Below are 15,495 nucleotides of genomic sequence, written 5' to 3'. Positions count from 1 at the left end.
TATGCTTGCCTGCTTTCTATATTTGCCTGCCATGGTCTAAGCAAGCACCATGACTAATAATTTATTGCTATTCCTCAGAGAACTTGGCACAGTGGTTTGCATTTTGAGTAGAAGCTTAAGAAATATTTATTGGTTAAGTGAAGAAGCAAATAGATCGGATGTATGAGTAATGAAAGTCATTGGCACTATATTCCATTCTCTATTTGATAGAAAGCAAGTGAATGAATATTGCCTTGTAATCTTAGCATCTAACCATGAGAAAAAACTTTATAGTCTTAATAACCATCATCAATAATGCTTATCAAGTATTTACGATATACTGTTGATATAACTATACAAAATAAATGAAAAGAAGACAGTAACTGAGAAATAATAGATTCTGGGTCATGCCTAAGGATTACTTTCACCTGTGATTGTCCAGCCTCCAGGATATTTTTGTATCTGCAATAGTTCTAGCCACTATGGATCACCAGTTTGTTCCAAAGGGGCCTAGTCTGAAAGGAGAAAATATGGGTTTACTGGCCTTATTATCTAACATTATCTATCACTGTACCCTGTTCACAGTGCTCAGTGACTTGTGGAGCTGGGAAAATGGAGAGAAGAGTGGAATGCATGTCTATAAATGGTCGGTCCAGTAACTTATGTTTAAAGCGTTTAAAACCAGATGCTCAAAAGAAGTGTTATGTCAATGATTGTAAGTAATAGACTTTAAAAATCTACCTAGTACCTGGGTGTTCCTGGGAAGTTTTAGTTAAAATTTGAAAATAGGGGTGGCTGGGTGACTCAGTTGGTTAAGTGTCCAACTTCAGCTCAGGTCATGATCTCATGGTTTGTGGGTTTGAGTCCCACGTCAGGTTCTGCACTGACAGCTCAGAGCCTGGAGCCTGCTTTAGATTCTGTCCTTCCCTCTCTCTCTGTCCCTCCCTGCCCTCTCTCAAAAATAAATAAACAGAAAAAATTTAAATTTTTTTTAATGTTTATTTATTTTTTGAGAGAGAGAGAGAGTGTGTGTGAGTGGAGGAAGGGCAGAGAGAGAGGGAGACACAGAATCCAAAGCAGGCTCCAGGCTCTGAGCTGTCAGCACACAGCCTGACACGGGGCTTGAACCCACGCACTGTGAGATCATGATCTGAGCTGAAGTAGATCGCTTAACCAACTGAGCCACCCAGGCGTCCCATAAGCAGAAAAAATTTAAAAACAATTTTGAAAATAAATATTTGTAGTAGTCATGCGTTCCACAAAACAGAATGTCTATTTTTTTCAGAGTATAACAATTTTAGTATGATTGAGCTAATTTCATGCTGTTTGTTCTTTGTTCATTATTGATATGTATTCATTTGTTCTTGAAGGTAAAACATTTACCAGCTGCAAAGAAATCCAAGTGAAAAGCAACATTACCATGGATGGTGACTATTACCTTAACATTAAGGGAAGAATAATAAAGGTATTTTGAAAGCAGTTTGTATTTGATTTTAACATTGGCCGTTGACTGGAGAAACCTTTTCTAGATGTTTGTATTTTCCCTCTAGATCTATTGCACAGGCATGCACTTGGAGAACCCCAAGGAATATATATCATTGGTTAAAGGTGAAGAAGACAACTTTTCTGAAGTGTATGGTGTTAGGTATGAGATTTTGACTTATCTGTGCATTTTTATGGTCCACCAAGAGAATTAGAAGTTCCAGCTTTCAGAGTGATACTAGAATAGCTCACAAGTGGGGCAAGTAATTTAGGAGCAGGTGAACATGTTAGGACCTAAACCAGATGTTGTCCAGGCCTATTTAATAAAGACTTGAATATTAACATGGGCTCACAGAAGGTGAGCCGTGGGACAACAGAGAAGAGTTTAAAAGCTATGTTTATTTTAATAGAAATAAAATTAATAAGGGGTGCCTGGGTGGCTCAGTCAGTTAAGCGACCAAGTCTTGATTTTGGCTCAGGTTGTGATCTCATGGTTTGTAAGTTTGAGCCCACATCACGCTCCATGCTGACAGTGCAGAACCTACTTGGGATTCTCCTTCCTCTGTCTCTGCCCTTCCTCAGCTTGTGCGCTCTCTCTCTCTCTCTCTCTCTCTCTCTCTCTCTCTCAAAAGAAATAAATAAACTTAGAAAAGGAAAGAAAATTAATAACAATAATAAAAGCTAGGAGAACTATAGCTGAAATATTTTTCCATAAACCATGCTTGAACTTCCCATTGAGAATCAGATGTTAATCTTTGGTGATTTTTACATCTTTCTCATTTAGCTTACTGACACTATAATATTGAAGAAGTGTATCTTTTACTCTCCTACTTCCAAAGTTTACCTTTATCTACATGATGGGATAATTACTGCATACTACAATTATTCTAATGTTGTTTCAGACTACAAAATCCATATGAATGTCCTTTTAATGGAAGTAGGAGGCAAGACTGTGAGTGTAAAAATGACTACCTGGCTGCTGGACACACTGTTTTCAGCAAAATAAGAATTGATCTCAGTTCCATGCAAATTAAAAGTAAGTGCTGCAACTCTAAAATGAAAAGCCGCTAGTTGCGAATGAAATTCCAACAATATGCTGGTGTATATGATAGCTGAAGTATAGAGAACGGCCTCACATTGTGCAACAATTACCTAAAGTTTTAAAAGAAGTTATTAGCTACATAATTTCTTAGCAGTGACATGGACCATGGGGATCCTAAATAAAAACGTTGTGGTAATGACAGTGATAAGATGTTGCCTTTCCAAGATACAACCCTTTGTCTTAAAATCCTCAATTACATTAAGGGCAAGGAAGTTAATATCCTCAACATAGTTGTATAAGCTTTTTGCAGGGCTTGGAGTGATTATTAACATCAGTTTCAGTTCACAATTTGTCAAGTATTTTCTCATAAATTGTCTCATTTGATCTTTTTTATAACTCTGTACTAGTCAGGGCAGAATTGCATCACATCGTTGCAAGTGATGAAATTAAGATGCACTTATAAAGTTAAGTCACTTGTCTCAATGCATACAGTTAGTAACTGGCATTTAGAGATAAAGTCCCACCCACAGATCCCAGATTCTGGACCTGCTGCCTTTCTAGGAAGTAATTCAGAGTATAGCCAAATCAAAACATATTTGTAAAACCTGATACACACTGTATATGAAGCAGCCTGCCATCCTGGACGTTGCATTCCTACCAGAAAAGGCAAAGAAGTTCATTTCAGAAACAGAAACTGTAAATTGCAATTGAATCACCAGTTTCATAGTTTTATAAACTATGTTTATAAAACCAGTTTATAGTTTTATAAACTATAAAAAGAAACAAAAATCATTGAGACAGAGGATGCATGAGTACATCATCTGTAAATCACAGTCATATGATGAACTATTGTTAGTAATAATAGCTACCATTTACTGAACACCCACTGTTACTGTTATGTTTACAATTCTGGAGTTAGAACGCCTGGGAGTAAATTCTTTGCATCCATTTACCAGTTACCTAACTTTGGGCATATCTCTTTAAACCTAAATTCCTTCATCTGTATAGTGAGAAACTGACTCTCAGATTTTTTTCTTCTTCTTTCTATCCTTCTTTTTTCCTTTCTGGTGATGATTAAAAGATAATACTTGTAACATACCTATTAAGTGCCTTACATATAGTAAATGCTCTGTAAATACTGGTTGTTATTAATAATGTATGTTGTAGCATTGCTAAGTACATAAGGGGAACTTGGTAACTTATTTGCTGTTTATTAAGTTGTTATAATTCATGATTTTATTGAACAGTCCTGCCATTTGCCAGGCATTAGACTGGGTCCTAAGGATAAAATGTTGAATGCATACATTTTCAACTCCCTAGTCTCTCTTTTCTTTCCTCACAGTTGGGTGTCAAAAACCAGTCTCAGTTAAATATTTCCTCTCTGATGCACTTGCAACATGAAACATGAGTGCAGTACCTCATCCACTGCTCTTCTCACTGCTCTCACCTAAATGCATGGCTACTAAGCTCATGAGAATCCTTCATGCTGCTGAGTAATCTTGTTGTCCTCCCCTAGTTTATTCCCACCCCCAACCCCCTAAATGCCGAACATCTTCTCCTCTTGCTGCAAATTTCTAAAATTTCTAACACTTCCACTTTATCTACTCATTGCTAATGATCTTGCTTCCTATCTCACTGAGAAAGTAAGAACAACTGGAACAGGATTTCTACAACCACGCCATCTGCAACCTACCCAAACCTTTACTTACAGACTTTGTTCTCTCCTGCTTACTGTGAATGAACTATTCCTGCTCCCACCTAAGGTACCTCTCTCTTGTGCTCTAGGCTCATCACATTGTACCTACTCAAGAACATTTCTCAGCACACTTTCCCTTCTCTCTTACATCACCAGGTCTATCTCCATTTCTCTAAATCCAGTGACAAATTTAGTTTTCATCTCACTTGATCTATCAGCAGCATTTTATCCAGGTCCCCATGCTCTCATCACTTTGTGCCTGACCTGGCCACTCTCGCCTGTCTTTCTCACTGTTTCTCGCCTTGACTGGCTACTCTTCATCTTCTACAGCATGTTGAAAAGCTTTAGGACACAGTCACCCCTTGGGAATCTCTTTCTATTTATAGGTTTCAAATGATGGTCCCAAATATATATCTCCAATTTGGACTGTTATCCTAAACTCTAATATTCATCTCTTGACTCAGCAAATCCACATGAATGCCTAATAGGCATCTCAAACTCAAAGTATGCAAAACTTTGCCTTCAGTATTTCTTCCCACATCCACTCCTTCCATCTCAAATTTTTATCATTTCAGTAAATGGCACGTATAGTCTCCTAGTTACTCCAGCTAAAATCTGGCAACATCTTAGCTTCTCCCTTTCTCTCACACCTGCATGCAATCCAGTATCAAATTCTGTCAGATGAATCTCTAACATACATGCTACTATGTACTGAATCATGTCTCCCAACATCCATGTGATGAAGCCCTAATCCCCAATGTGATGATATTTGGTAATAGAGAGATAATCGGGTTTAGATAAGGGTAGGACCCTTATGATAGGATTAATGCCCTTTTAAAAAAAAGAGAAGACACCAGAGCTCTCTCTCTGCCATATGAGGACACAGTGAGAAGGGTGACCATATACAAGCTAGAAAGAGGGCCCTCACTGGAACCTGACCCTACGGGCTCACTGACCTACACCTTCCAGCCTCCAGATCTTAGAGAAGTGCATTTCTGTTGTTTAAGCCACCCAGTTCATGGTGGTTTGTTAGGGCATCCTGAGCTAAGACACCTATCAAAAATTACTTTCTCCCTACCTCATTGCTGCCATCTTGGTTTGAGTCCACACCATTTTTTCACCCGGGTTATCATGCCTACTAAAATTATAGTATTGCTATTTCATTATTGCATGACTCTCCCACCTCCTGACCTAGATTCTCAGCAGAGAAGCCAGAGTGATCCTATGAAACATAAGCCATGTCATATCTTATACATTACCCCATTTCATCTTTTTGACAACCTTGAACTCTGATCAAAACTCTCCAAACATTTCCCATCTGACTCAGGAAAATAAAAAATACTTTCAATGGTCAACAAAACTCAACATGATATCTCCACCTCCACACCTCTCTGCTCTCTCTTTCCACACTCTTTCCTTGTGCACTCTGTTGCAGACACACTCGTTTCTTTGCTGTTTCTTGAACACTTCAAGCATACTCTCGCCTCAAGGCTTTTGCACTTTGTTCTATTTGCCTGGAACAGTTGTGGCACAGTTACCTGTATGGTTTACTCCTTTTGGATTTCTGCTTAGTTTTGTCTTTTTCAATCAGGCCATCCTGGACCAGTGTGCACTCCTAAACTCCCTTTCTCCTCTTGTTTTAATTGATTTAATTTTTCTATAGCAATTATCACCCCTAACATAATGTGGTATTTACTTGATTACCTGTCTCACTCTGGTAGGACTCCGGTTCCATCAGCCTCTATGTCCTCTAATGATGTGTGCTTAGAGTAATTAAAATAATATTCAATATACCACAGGTTCTGAATAAATATTGTTTGAATGAAAAGTCTTCAACTTTCCTCAAGAAACTATCTTGAGAAAATCTTGAAGATAAATTTGAATTAACCAAAGCAGAGAAAAGGAGTTTCAGGGGGAGGGAACAGCCTGGAACAAAAGCCTGGAAAATGTGAATCATCTTGGTTTCATTAAAGAACAAAAAATCCAGAGGCACCTGGGTGGCTCAGTCAGTTAAGCATCTGACCTTGGCTCAGGTCATGATCTCACGGTTCATAGCATCGGGCTCTGTGCTGACAGCTCTGAGCCTGGAGCCTGCTTTGGATTCTGTGTCTCCCTCTCTCTCTGCCTCCCCCTGCTTGTGCTCTGTCTCTCTGTCTCTCAAAAAAATAAATAAATAAACATTAAAAAATTTTTAAAAAGAATAAAAAGTCCATTTTTCTCCAAGCGTAAAATAATGGATGTTGGGGGATGGTAGCTTGTTAGAGAAGTTCCCAGAGAGCAGATCATGAAGAACAGTGTATGCTAACTACACAGTCGAGTTTTATAAGGTATGAGAACAATTGGGTGTAAGTTTCAGCAGGAGGAAAGACACTTGGAAGGAGAACAAATTTTATTCATGAAAATAGTTAAGAAGCTAATATAATAATCCAGATAGAAAGTGTTGAGGGCTTAGAGTAGGGACTAGGTTCAGAAGAGAGGGCCTTCAAGAAATTTTAAAGAAGTACACTTTTTAGGATTTTCTAACAGAAGGAATATGGGGATTAGCAGCATACAATATTTAGAAAGATTTCCAGAATAACAGAATGGATGGTAACACAGTTCATTGAGATGGGAAATATAGCAAAAGAAGTAAGTTTGGAGAAAAAGGTAGTGCATTTAGTTTGGGTATGTTGAGATGGAGCTATCTGTGGGTTACGAGGGTAATGATGGAGAAGATAGTAGCAAAGCATGCTTGATTTGAAAGTTGTGTTTGCTCTGTCTCCGCCCAACCCGTAAGTGCCAGCATAAGCAGTGGTGTGAGGATAAATGTTTAACAACCAGCATTTAACAACCAGGAAACAACATCTGATTTGTAGAATTTGCCAGTGTCTGTAGTTATATATATTTCCACCATGCCAACTTTAAGCTACCAACATGAGCTCATTGTACATGGAATTGGGAAGAGACACACCCAACTGGTGCTCATGATTTGGCACAAGCTGACTCTGGCACGTAACTGAAAGCCTCCTAGTCTTGGAAACTGCCATTGGTGATGTATTTCCAGCAATGCTGCCTTTTGGGATTGCCTTTAGGGGATTGGTGTCATCATAGGGGGCATGCAGTAGTCATGAAAAGTAATGCAGTAGTCATGAAAAGTAAAGTGATATAAGTCACACAGAGAAAGACAGATACCATATGTTTTTACTCTTATGTGGATCCTGAGAAACTTAACAGAAGACCATGGGGGAGGGGAAGGAAAAGAAAAAGGTTAGAGAGTGAGGGAGCCAAAACATAAGAGACTCTTAAAACCTGAGAACAAACTGAGGGTTGATGGGGGGTGGGAGGGAGAGGAAGGAGGGTACTGAGGAGAGCACCTGTTGGGATGAGCACTGGGTGTTGTAAGGAATCCAATTTGACAATAAATTTCATATTAAAAAAATTTTTTTAATTAAAAAAAAAAGTAAAGTGATTTAAAACAACATTAGTGGAGGTGACATCCACTAACTGGAAGACTGTTGATTGAAATATTATTTAAGTGATTCAAGAATGATTTTAGGGTTCCTTCCAACCTGTTTTTGATCCAATGACTCTATTTTTGATACTTCATACAGCATTATTGCTAAACAAGTTTTGCTAACAATTTTAGCAAATGTAAGATTCAAAAGAAAATGATAATACAATGCAGTAATATATACATTATTTACATATACACATATATATGCATAGATACATATATGTATAAATATATGTGGTCTATAAGCACTTATGTGTTGCTTTGTCATAATTTGTTAAACTTTAATGTTTTTTCTTCTGTAATTTGCTCCTGACCCCACTTTATTTTAGATGTTCACTATTATGTAAAATATAATAAGGCATTTTGGTTTTTATTTTTTATTTTTTTATTTTTTTTATTTTTTTTTCAACGTTTATTTATTTTTGGGACAGAGAGAGACAGAGCATGAGCGGGGAGGGGCAGAGAGAGAGGGAGACACAGAATCGGAAACAGGCTCCAGGCTCTGAGCCATCAGCCCAGAGCCTGACGTGGGGCTCGAACTCACGGACCGCGAGATCGTGACCTGGCTGAAGTCGGACGCTTAACTGACTGCGCCACCCAGGCGCCCCGGCATTTTGGTTTTTAAAACTTTTTGATTAATTACTCATGTACCTGCCATTTTTAGGGTAATTTTTGAGATAAACATTTTTTATTTAAAAATTATTTATTCATGGACTTCAAGCTGTATTGCAAAGCTATAATCATCAAGACAGTATGGTACTGGCACAACAGACACTCAGATCATGGAATAGAACAGAGAACCCAGAAATGGACCCACAAATGTATGGCCAACTAATCTTTGACAAAGCAGGAAAGAATATCCAAGGGAATAGAGACAGTCTCTCCAGCAAATGGTGCTGGGAACCTGGAAAGCAACATGCAGAAAAATGAACCTGGACCACTTTCTTATACCGTACACAATAAACTCAAAATGGATGAAAGACCGAAATACAAGACAGGAGGCCATCAAAATCCTTGAGGAGAAAGCAGGCAAAAGCCTCTTTGATCTTGGCCGCAGCAACTTCTTACTCAACACGTCTCCAGAGGCAAGGGAAACAAAAGCAAAAATGAACTACTGGGACCTCATCAAAATAAAAAGCTTCTGCACAGCGAAGGAAACAATCAGCAAAACTAAAAGGCAACTGATGGAATGGGAGAAGATATTTGCAAACGACATATCAGATAAAGGGTTAGGATCCAAAGTCTATAAAGACCTTATCAAACTCAACACCCAAAAAACAATCCAGTGAAGAAATGGGCAAAAGACATGAATAGACACTTCTCCAAAGAAGACATCCAGATGGCCAACTGATACATGAAAAAATGCTCCACATCACTCATCATCAGGGAAATACAAATCAAAACCACAATGAGATACCAGGTTACACCTGTCAGAATGGCTAACATTAACAACTCAGGCAACAACAGGCAACAAAATGTATATTTATACATGGCAAGGATGTGGAGAAAGAGGATCTCTTTTGCACTTCTTGTGGGAATGCAAACTGGTGCAGCCACTCTGGAAAACAGTATGGAGGTTCCTCAAAAAATTAAAAATAGAACTACCCTATGACCCAGCAATTGTACTACTAGGTATTTACCCAAGGGATACAGGTGGGCTGTTTCGAAGGGACACATGCACCCCCATGTTTATAGCAGCACTATCAGCAATAGCCAAAGTATGGCAAGAGCCCAAATGTCCATCGATGGAGGAATGGATAAAGAAGATGTGGTGTGTGTGTGTGTGTGTGTGTGTGTGTGTGTGTGTGTGTGTGTGTATGGTTTCAAATATGAAATCTTGCCATTTGCCACTACATGGATGGAACCAGAGCATATTATGCTATGCGAAATTAGTCAGAGAAAGGTAAATATCATATGACTTCACTCATATGAGGATCTTAAGACACAGAACAGATGAACACAAGGAAAGGGAAGCAAAAACAACATAAAAACAGGGAGGGGGACAATACATAAGAGACTCATAAAAATGGAGAACAGAGGGTTAGTGGAGGGGTTGTGGGAGGGGGGATGGGCTAAATGGGTAAGGAGCATTAAGGAATCTACTCCTGAAATCATCGTTGCGCTATATGCCAACTAACTTGGATGTAAATAAAAAAATTAAATTAAATTAAAAAATAAATTACTAAAATAAAATAAAAATTATTTATTGAAAACCTGATATATGTTATGTAGTATAATTTGTAGAATATTTGCTTAAAACTTTGAATTAATTATATAAATATATTTAAGAATGTAATATAATGACTGTATGCTTTGCAGTGAAGACTGGAAAGTATACAATGCCTCAATACTAAAAAGGTTCATTTATTTTTTAGCCACAGACCTTCTTTTTTCCCAGACAATATTTGGAAAAGCAGTGCCATTTGCCACAGCTGGCGATTGCTATAGTGCTGCCAGATGTCCACAGGTATGTCATGTTTGTTTATTTTTCCCTCACTGTAAAAAAAAAAGGATACTCTTTCTCTTAATTTTCTTGACCATAATATTGCAAGAAACATAAGTAAATAGAAAATATGAATTTCCTATATGAATTTTATTTCAAAGGTTATAGATACATTTTGGAGGAAAAATACCTTTGCCAATTTTAAGTTTGCTTAAGAGGTGTAATAGCGAGGATTTTCAAATTATTCAGAGCCTATTTCTCCTTCCATGATGCATTTTCATTTTTAATCTTTCTACCCAGTCTGTGGAAATGAACGTATGTATATAACAAAGTAAAAAACTGGATCACAAGCTTGTGACTTTCTTATACTGCTGCTAACATTGGCTATATTAGCTGTCTGGGTGTGTACCAGACCCAGAGTAACTTTCTGTTATTTGTGAAATAGTATATTTCAATGACTTTATTCTTATTTTATTTTTTTATATCCAGAGTTCTCTTCACATACCCTTTATGCCATCTCTGTGATTTCCAGTGTGGAGTATGCTTTCTAGAAGAAATTTACTATCCCATTTTTAGAATTTTTTTTATTTTAATAAAAAAATGGGGGAGAAAGGAATAGAGAGGGGAGAAGGAGAGAGAGAGAGAAAGAGAGATAGAGAGAGAGAATCTTAAGCAGGCTCCACTCTAAGCACAGGGCCTGTTGCAGCAATCCCAAGACCCTGGAATCATGACCTGAGCTGAAATCAAGAGTCAGGCACTCAACTGACTAAGCCACCCAGGCACCCCTTAACAAGAGATTTTAGAGTCTATGTGAACAACAGTGTTAGGATAAGATGGAGAAATGTAAGCTAGATTAATGTAGCATTGTTAGGCAGATTCATAACTAATTCAAAAATCATGCACAAGAGGTAATAATTATAATATTGATATTTTCAAGAGAAGTGGCTAATGGTTTGCCATAGCCCTCTCATCTTGGAATTTCCCATTCACTATTTTAACCATCTGACAGAGAAGGTATACTTATGTTAAAAAGAGAAGGCGTTTTCTATATTATAAAAGGACACTTAAAGGAGATCAAAAGACACTAGAACTATGGACTCAAATGAATAAGAAAAAATAAATTTCTAAATTTTAGGTACAGAAATGCAAATAGAACATAGTGATGTCATATGAAAAAGACCGAGGTGTTTTATTCAACCACCACAAGTTCAATATGACTCACATAGATTATGGAGTAATTTCTAAACCACCCAGTATAATCATAAAGTACCCAAACACAATATCAACACCAAAAGATTTTAAATCTCTGTCTGGAAAAGGTAAGTTTTTAATCTGTCTAGGAGTGTAGGAGGCAACAACCAGGGGAAAAAAAGGAGAGTTTACATTATGTCACATAAGGAAAATAAAGGAAGCTAGGAAAAGAATGGGAAGCTATGGTAACTATCTTTAAATATTTAAAGAGCTCCATGAAAGAGGGGTGAGGTCAGTACGTGTTATAGGGCAGAAGATTCCAGCTCAAGCTAAAGAAGGCTTTTGACAAGGGAGAGTTGTCCAGTAAAAAGACCCCCAAGATCTGGGGCCCAAACAAATCACGAATTTTTGCCTATGGTTTTTATAAATTAGTCTTGTATCCTGCAACCCTGCTGAATTCATTTTTTAGTTATAATAATTATTTTCTTGGATTCTTTGGAATTTTCTATGTACACAGCAATGCCATCTAGAAATAAAGACAGTTTTACTTCTTCCTTGGCAATCTGGATGCCATTTATTTCTCATTTTGCCTCATCACCCTGCCTAAAACTTCCAGAGCAGTATTAAATGAAAGTGACGAGAGTGGACATACTTGTCTTGTTCCTGATTTTAGGAGAAAAGCATTGAGTCCATCATGAAGTGTGTTAGCTGTGGATGTGTTACAGATCCCTTGGATCAAGTTGAGGAAGTGCCCTTCTATTCCTAATTTAAGTGGTTTTATAATGAAAGAATGTTTGTTTTTGAAATACTTCTGCATGTATTGAGGCAATCCTGTATCTCTTGTCCATTATTGTGGTGATATGGTATATCACACTGGTTGACTATTGTATGTTGAAATAACATTCCTGGGAGAAATCCCATTTGGCCTTGGTGTATATTTTTTTTATATGTTGCTAGATTTGATTTGCTTTGTTGGGAATTTTTCATCTATTTTCATAAGGCATATTGACCTAATCATTTTCTTTTCTTGTGAGGTCCTTATCCAGTTTTGATATCAGGGAAATATGGGCCTTGTAAAATGAATTGGGAAGTAATCCCTCCACTTCTACTTTTTTGGGAGAGATTATAAATAATTAATTCTTATTTTTCATTTTCTAACAATTTTAATTCCAGTTAACATTTAATAGTTAACATACAGTATTATGTTTCAGGTGTACAGTATAGTGATTCAGCAATTCTATGCGTTAGTTAGTGCTCATCATGATAAATGTACTCTTAATCCCCATCACCTATTTCATCTGATCATTCCCCTACCCACCTCTCCTCTGGTAACCATCAGTTTGTTCTCTAAAGTGAAGAGTCTGTTTCTTCATTTGTCTCTCTCTCTCTTTTTTTCTTTGCTCATTTGTTTTGTTAAATTCCACATATGAGTGAAATCATATGGCATTTGTCATTCTGACCTATTTCAATGAGCATTATACTCTCTGGATCCACCCATGTTGTTGCAGATAAAAAGATTTCATTCTTTTTATGGCTGTGTAATATTCCATTATATATTTCACCTCTTGGGCTGCTTCCATAATTTGGCTATTGTAAATACTGCTGCAAGAAACATAGAGATGCATGGAATCTTTTGAATTAGTGTTTTTGTATTTAGGGATAAATACCCAGTAGTGTGATTACTATATCATAGGGTAGTTCTATTTTTAACTTTTTTGAGGAACCTCTATACTGTTTTCCACAGTGGCTGCACCAGTTTGCCTTTTTACCAACTGTACTCTCTTTTTCTCCACAACCTTGCCAATGCCTGTTGTTTCTTGTTGATTTTAGCCATTCTGTTAAGTATGTTTGTTGTTGATTTTAGCCATTCTGTTAAGTATGAGGTGATATGTCATTGTGGTTTTTATTTGCATTTTCTTGATTATGAGGGATGATGAGCATCTTTTCATGTGTCTGTTGGTCATCTGTATGTCTTCTTTGGGAAATGTTTTTTCATGCCTTTTGCTATTTACTATTGGGTTTTTTTGTTTGTTTGTTTGGTGTTGAGTTGTATAAGTTTTTTGGATACTAACCCGTTGTTAGATACATCATTTACAAATACCTTCTCCCATTCAGTAGCCTTTTAGTTTTGTTGATTGTTTCCTTTGCTATGCAGAAACTTTGTATTTTGATGTCATACCAATAGTTTATTTTTGCTTTTGTTTTCTTGGCTCAGGAGACATATCTAGAAAAATGTTGCTACAGTCAATGTGAGAGAAACTACTGCCTATGCACTCTTAAAGGGTTTTTATGGTTTCAGGCCTCACATTTAGGTCCTTAATCCATTTTGAATTTATTTTTGGTATAGTGCAAGAAAATGGTCCAATTTCCTTCTTTTGCATGTAGCTGTCCAGTTTTCCCTGAACCATTTGTTGAAGACACATTCTTTTTCCCATTGCTTAGTCATTCCTCCTCTGTCAAAGATTAATTGAACATATAATCTTGGGTTTATTTCTGGGTTTTCTCTTCTATTCCATTGATCTATGGACCTATTTTTGTGTCAGTACCAGTAATATAACTTGAAATCTGCAATTGTAATACCTCTAGTTTTGTTTCTCCTTTTTAAGATTGCTTTGGTTATTCAACAAATTTTAGAATTATTTGTTCTATGTTTATGAAAAATGCTGGTGGCATTTCGATAGGGATTTCATTAAATCTGTAGATTGCTTTGGGTAGTGTAGACATTTTAACAATATCTGTTCTCCAAACCCATAAGCATGGAATCTTTCCATTTTTTGGTGTTGTCTTCAACTTCTTCCAGTGTTTTCTTCTTCTTCCAGTGTTTTCTGGTTTTCAGAGTAGAGGTCTTTTACTTCGTTGTTCCTAGATATTTTATTGTTTTTGGTGCAAATGCAATTGGGATTATTTTCTTAATTTCACTTTTTGCTACTTCATTATTAGTATATAAGAATGTAACAGGTTTCTATACATTGATTTTGTATCCTGTGACTTTACTGAACTCATTTATCAGTTCTAGTAGTATTTTGGTGGAGTCTTTAGGGTTTTCTGAACATAGTCTCATGTCATCTGCAAATAGTGAGAGTTTTACTTCTTCCTTACCAATTTGGATGCCTGTTATTTCTTTTTGTTGTCGGATTGCTATGACTAGGACATCCAGTACTATGTTGAATAAAAGTAGCGAGAGTGGACATCCTTGTCATGTTCCTGGTGTTTGGGCAAAAGCTCTCAGTTTTTCACTATTGAATATAATGTTGGCTATGTATTTTTCACATGAGGCCTTTATTATGTTGAAGTATGTTCCCTTTAGTCTTACTTTGCAGATTTTTTTTTATTATTATGAATGGATATTGTACTTTGTCAAATGCTTTTTCTGCATCTATTGAAATAATCATATGGTTTTTATCCTTTCTTTGTTGATATGATGTATCATGTTGATTGTTTTTTTGAATATTGAACCACAATTGCATCCCAGGAATAAATCCCACGTGATCCCGGTGAATGATTTTTTAAATGTATTGATGGATTCTGTTTGCTAGTATTTTGTTGAATATTTTTGCATCTATGTTCATGAGAGATATTGGCCTATAGTTCTCCTTTTTTGTGGTGTCTTTTTGGTATTAGGCTGATACTAGCATTTTAGAATGAACTTGGAAGTTTTCCTTCCTCTTGTATTTTTAGGAATAGTTTGAGAAGTTTAATTCTTTGAATATTTGGTAGCATTCACCTGTGAAGCAGCTGGTCCTGAATTTTTGGTTTTGGGAATTTTTGATTATTGGTTCCATTTTATTTCTGGTAATTGGTTTGTTCAAATATTCTATTTCTTCTTGCTTTAGTGTTGGTAGGTTATATGTTTCTAGGAACAAAGAGACCAACACCTGATTTTGTTGATTTTCTCTTTTTTATTTATTTCAGCAAATTTTAGTCTGTTCTTTACAATTTCTTTATTTCTGTTTGCTTTAGATTTAATTTGTTCTTTTTCCAGTGTCTTAAGGTGGAAGGTTAGGTTATTGATATATCTTTTTTCTCTTTTGATATAGGCATTTACAACTTTAAATTTCCCTTTATGCACTTATTTTGCTGCATCCTCTGAGTTTTGGTGTGTGGTGTATTTATTTCCATTCATCTTAAAGTATTTTCTATTATCACCTGTGAGGTCTTGTTTGACTTAT

The 15,495-nt window shown here is 36.6% G+C and overlaps 1 protein-coding gene across 1 annotated transcript in view; it reads left to right on the top strand.

Moving 5' to 3' along the window:
• ADAMTS20 (ADAM metallopeptidase with thrombospondin type 1 motif 20) overlaps positions 1-15,495 on the top strand; it is a 177,520-nt gene that overhangs the window by 146,295 nt on the left and 15,730 nt on the right. The window contains exons 33-37 of the mRNA XM_047867224.1: positions 565-694; positions 1,350-1,444; positions 1,530-1,624; positions 2,364-2,497; positions 10,068-10,159. Of these exons, the coding sequence (XP_047723180.1) occupies positions 565-694; positions 1,350-1,444; positions 1,530-1,624; positions 2,364-2,497; positions 10,068-10,159 (546 nt within the window). The remainder of the gene's footprint in view (positions 1-564; positions 695-1,349; positions 1,445-1,529; positions 1,625-2,363; positions 2,498-10,067; positions 10,160-15,495) is intronic.

Source organism: Prionailurus viverrinus, chromosome B4 (genome assembly GCF_022837055.1).
Source record: "Prionailurus viverrinus isolate Anna chromosome B4, UM_Priviv_1.0, whole genome shotgun sequence".
Taxonomy (NCBI): Eukaryota; Metazoa; Chordata; class Mammalia; order Carnivora; family Felidae; genus Prionailurus; species Prionailurus viverrinus.
This window is presented reverse-complemented; position numbering and strand designations above follow the sequence as displayed.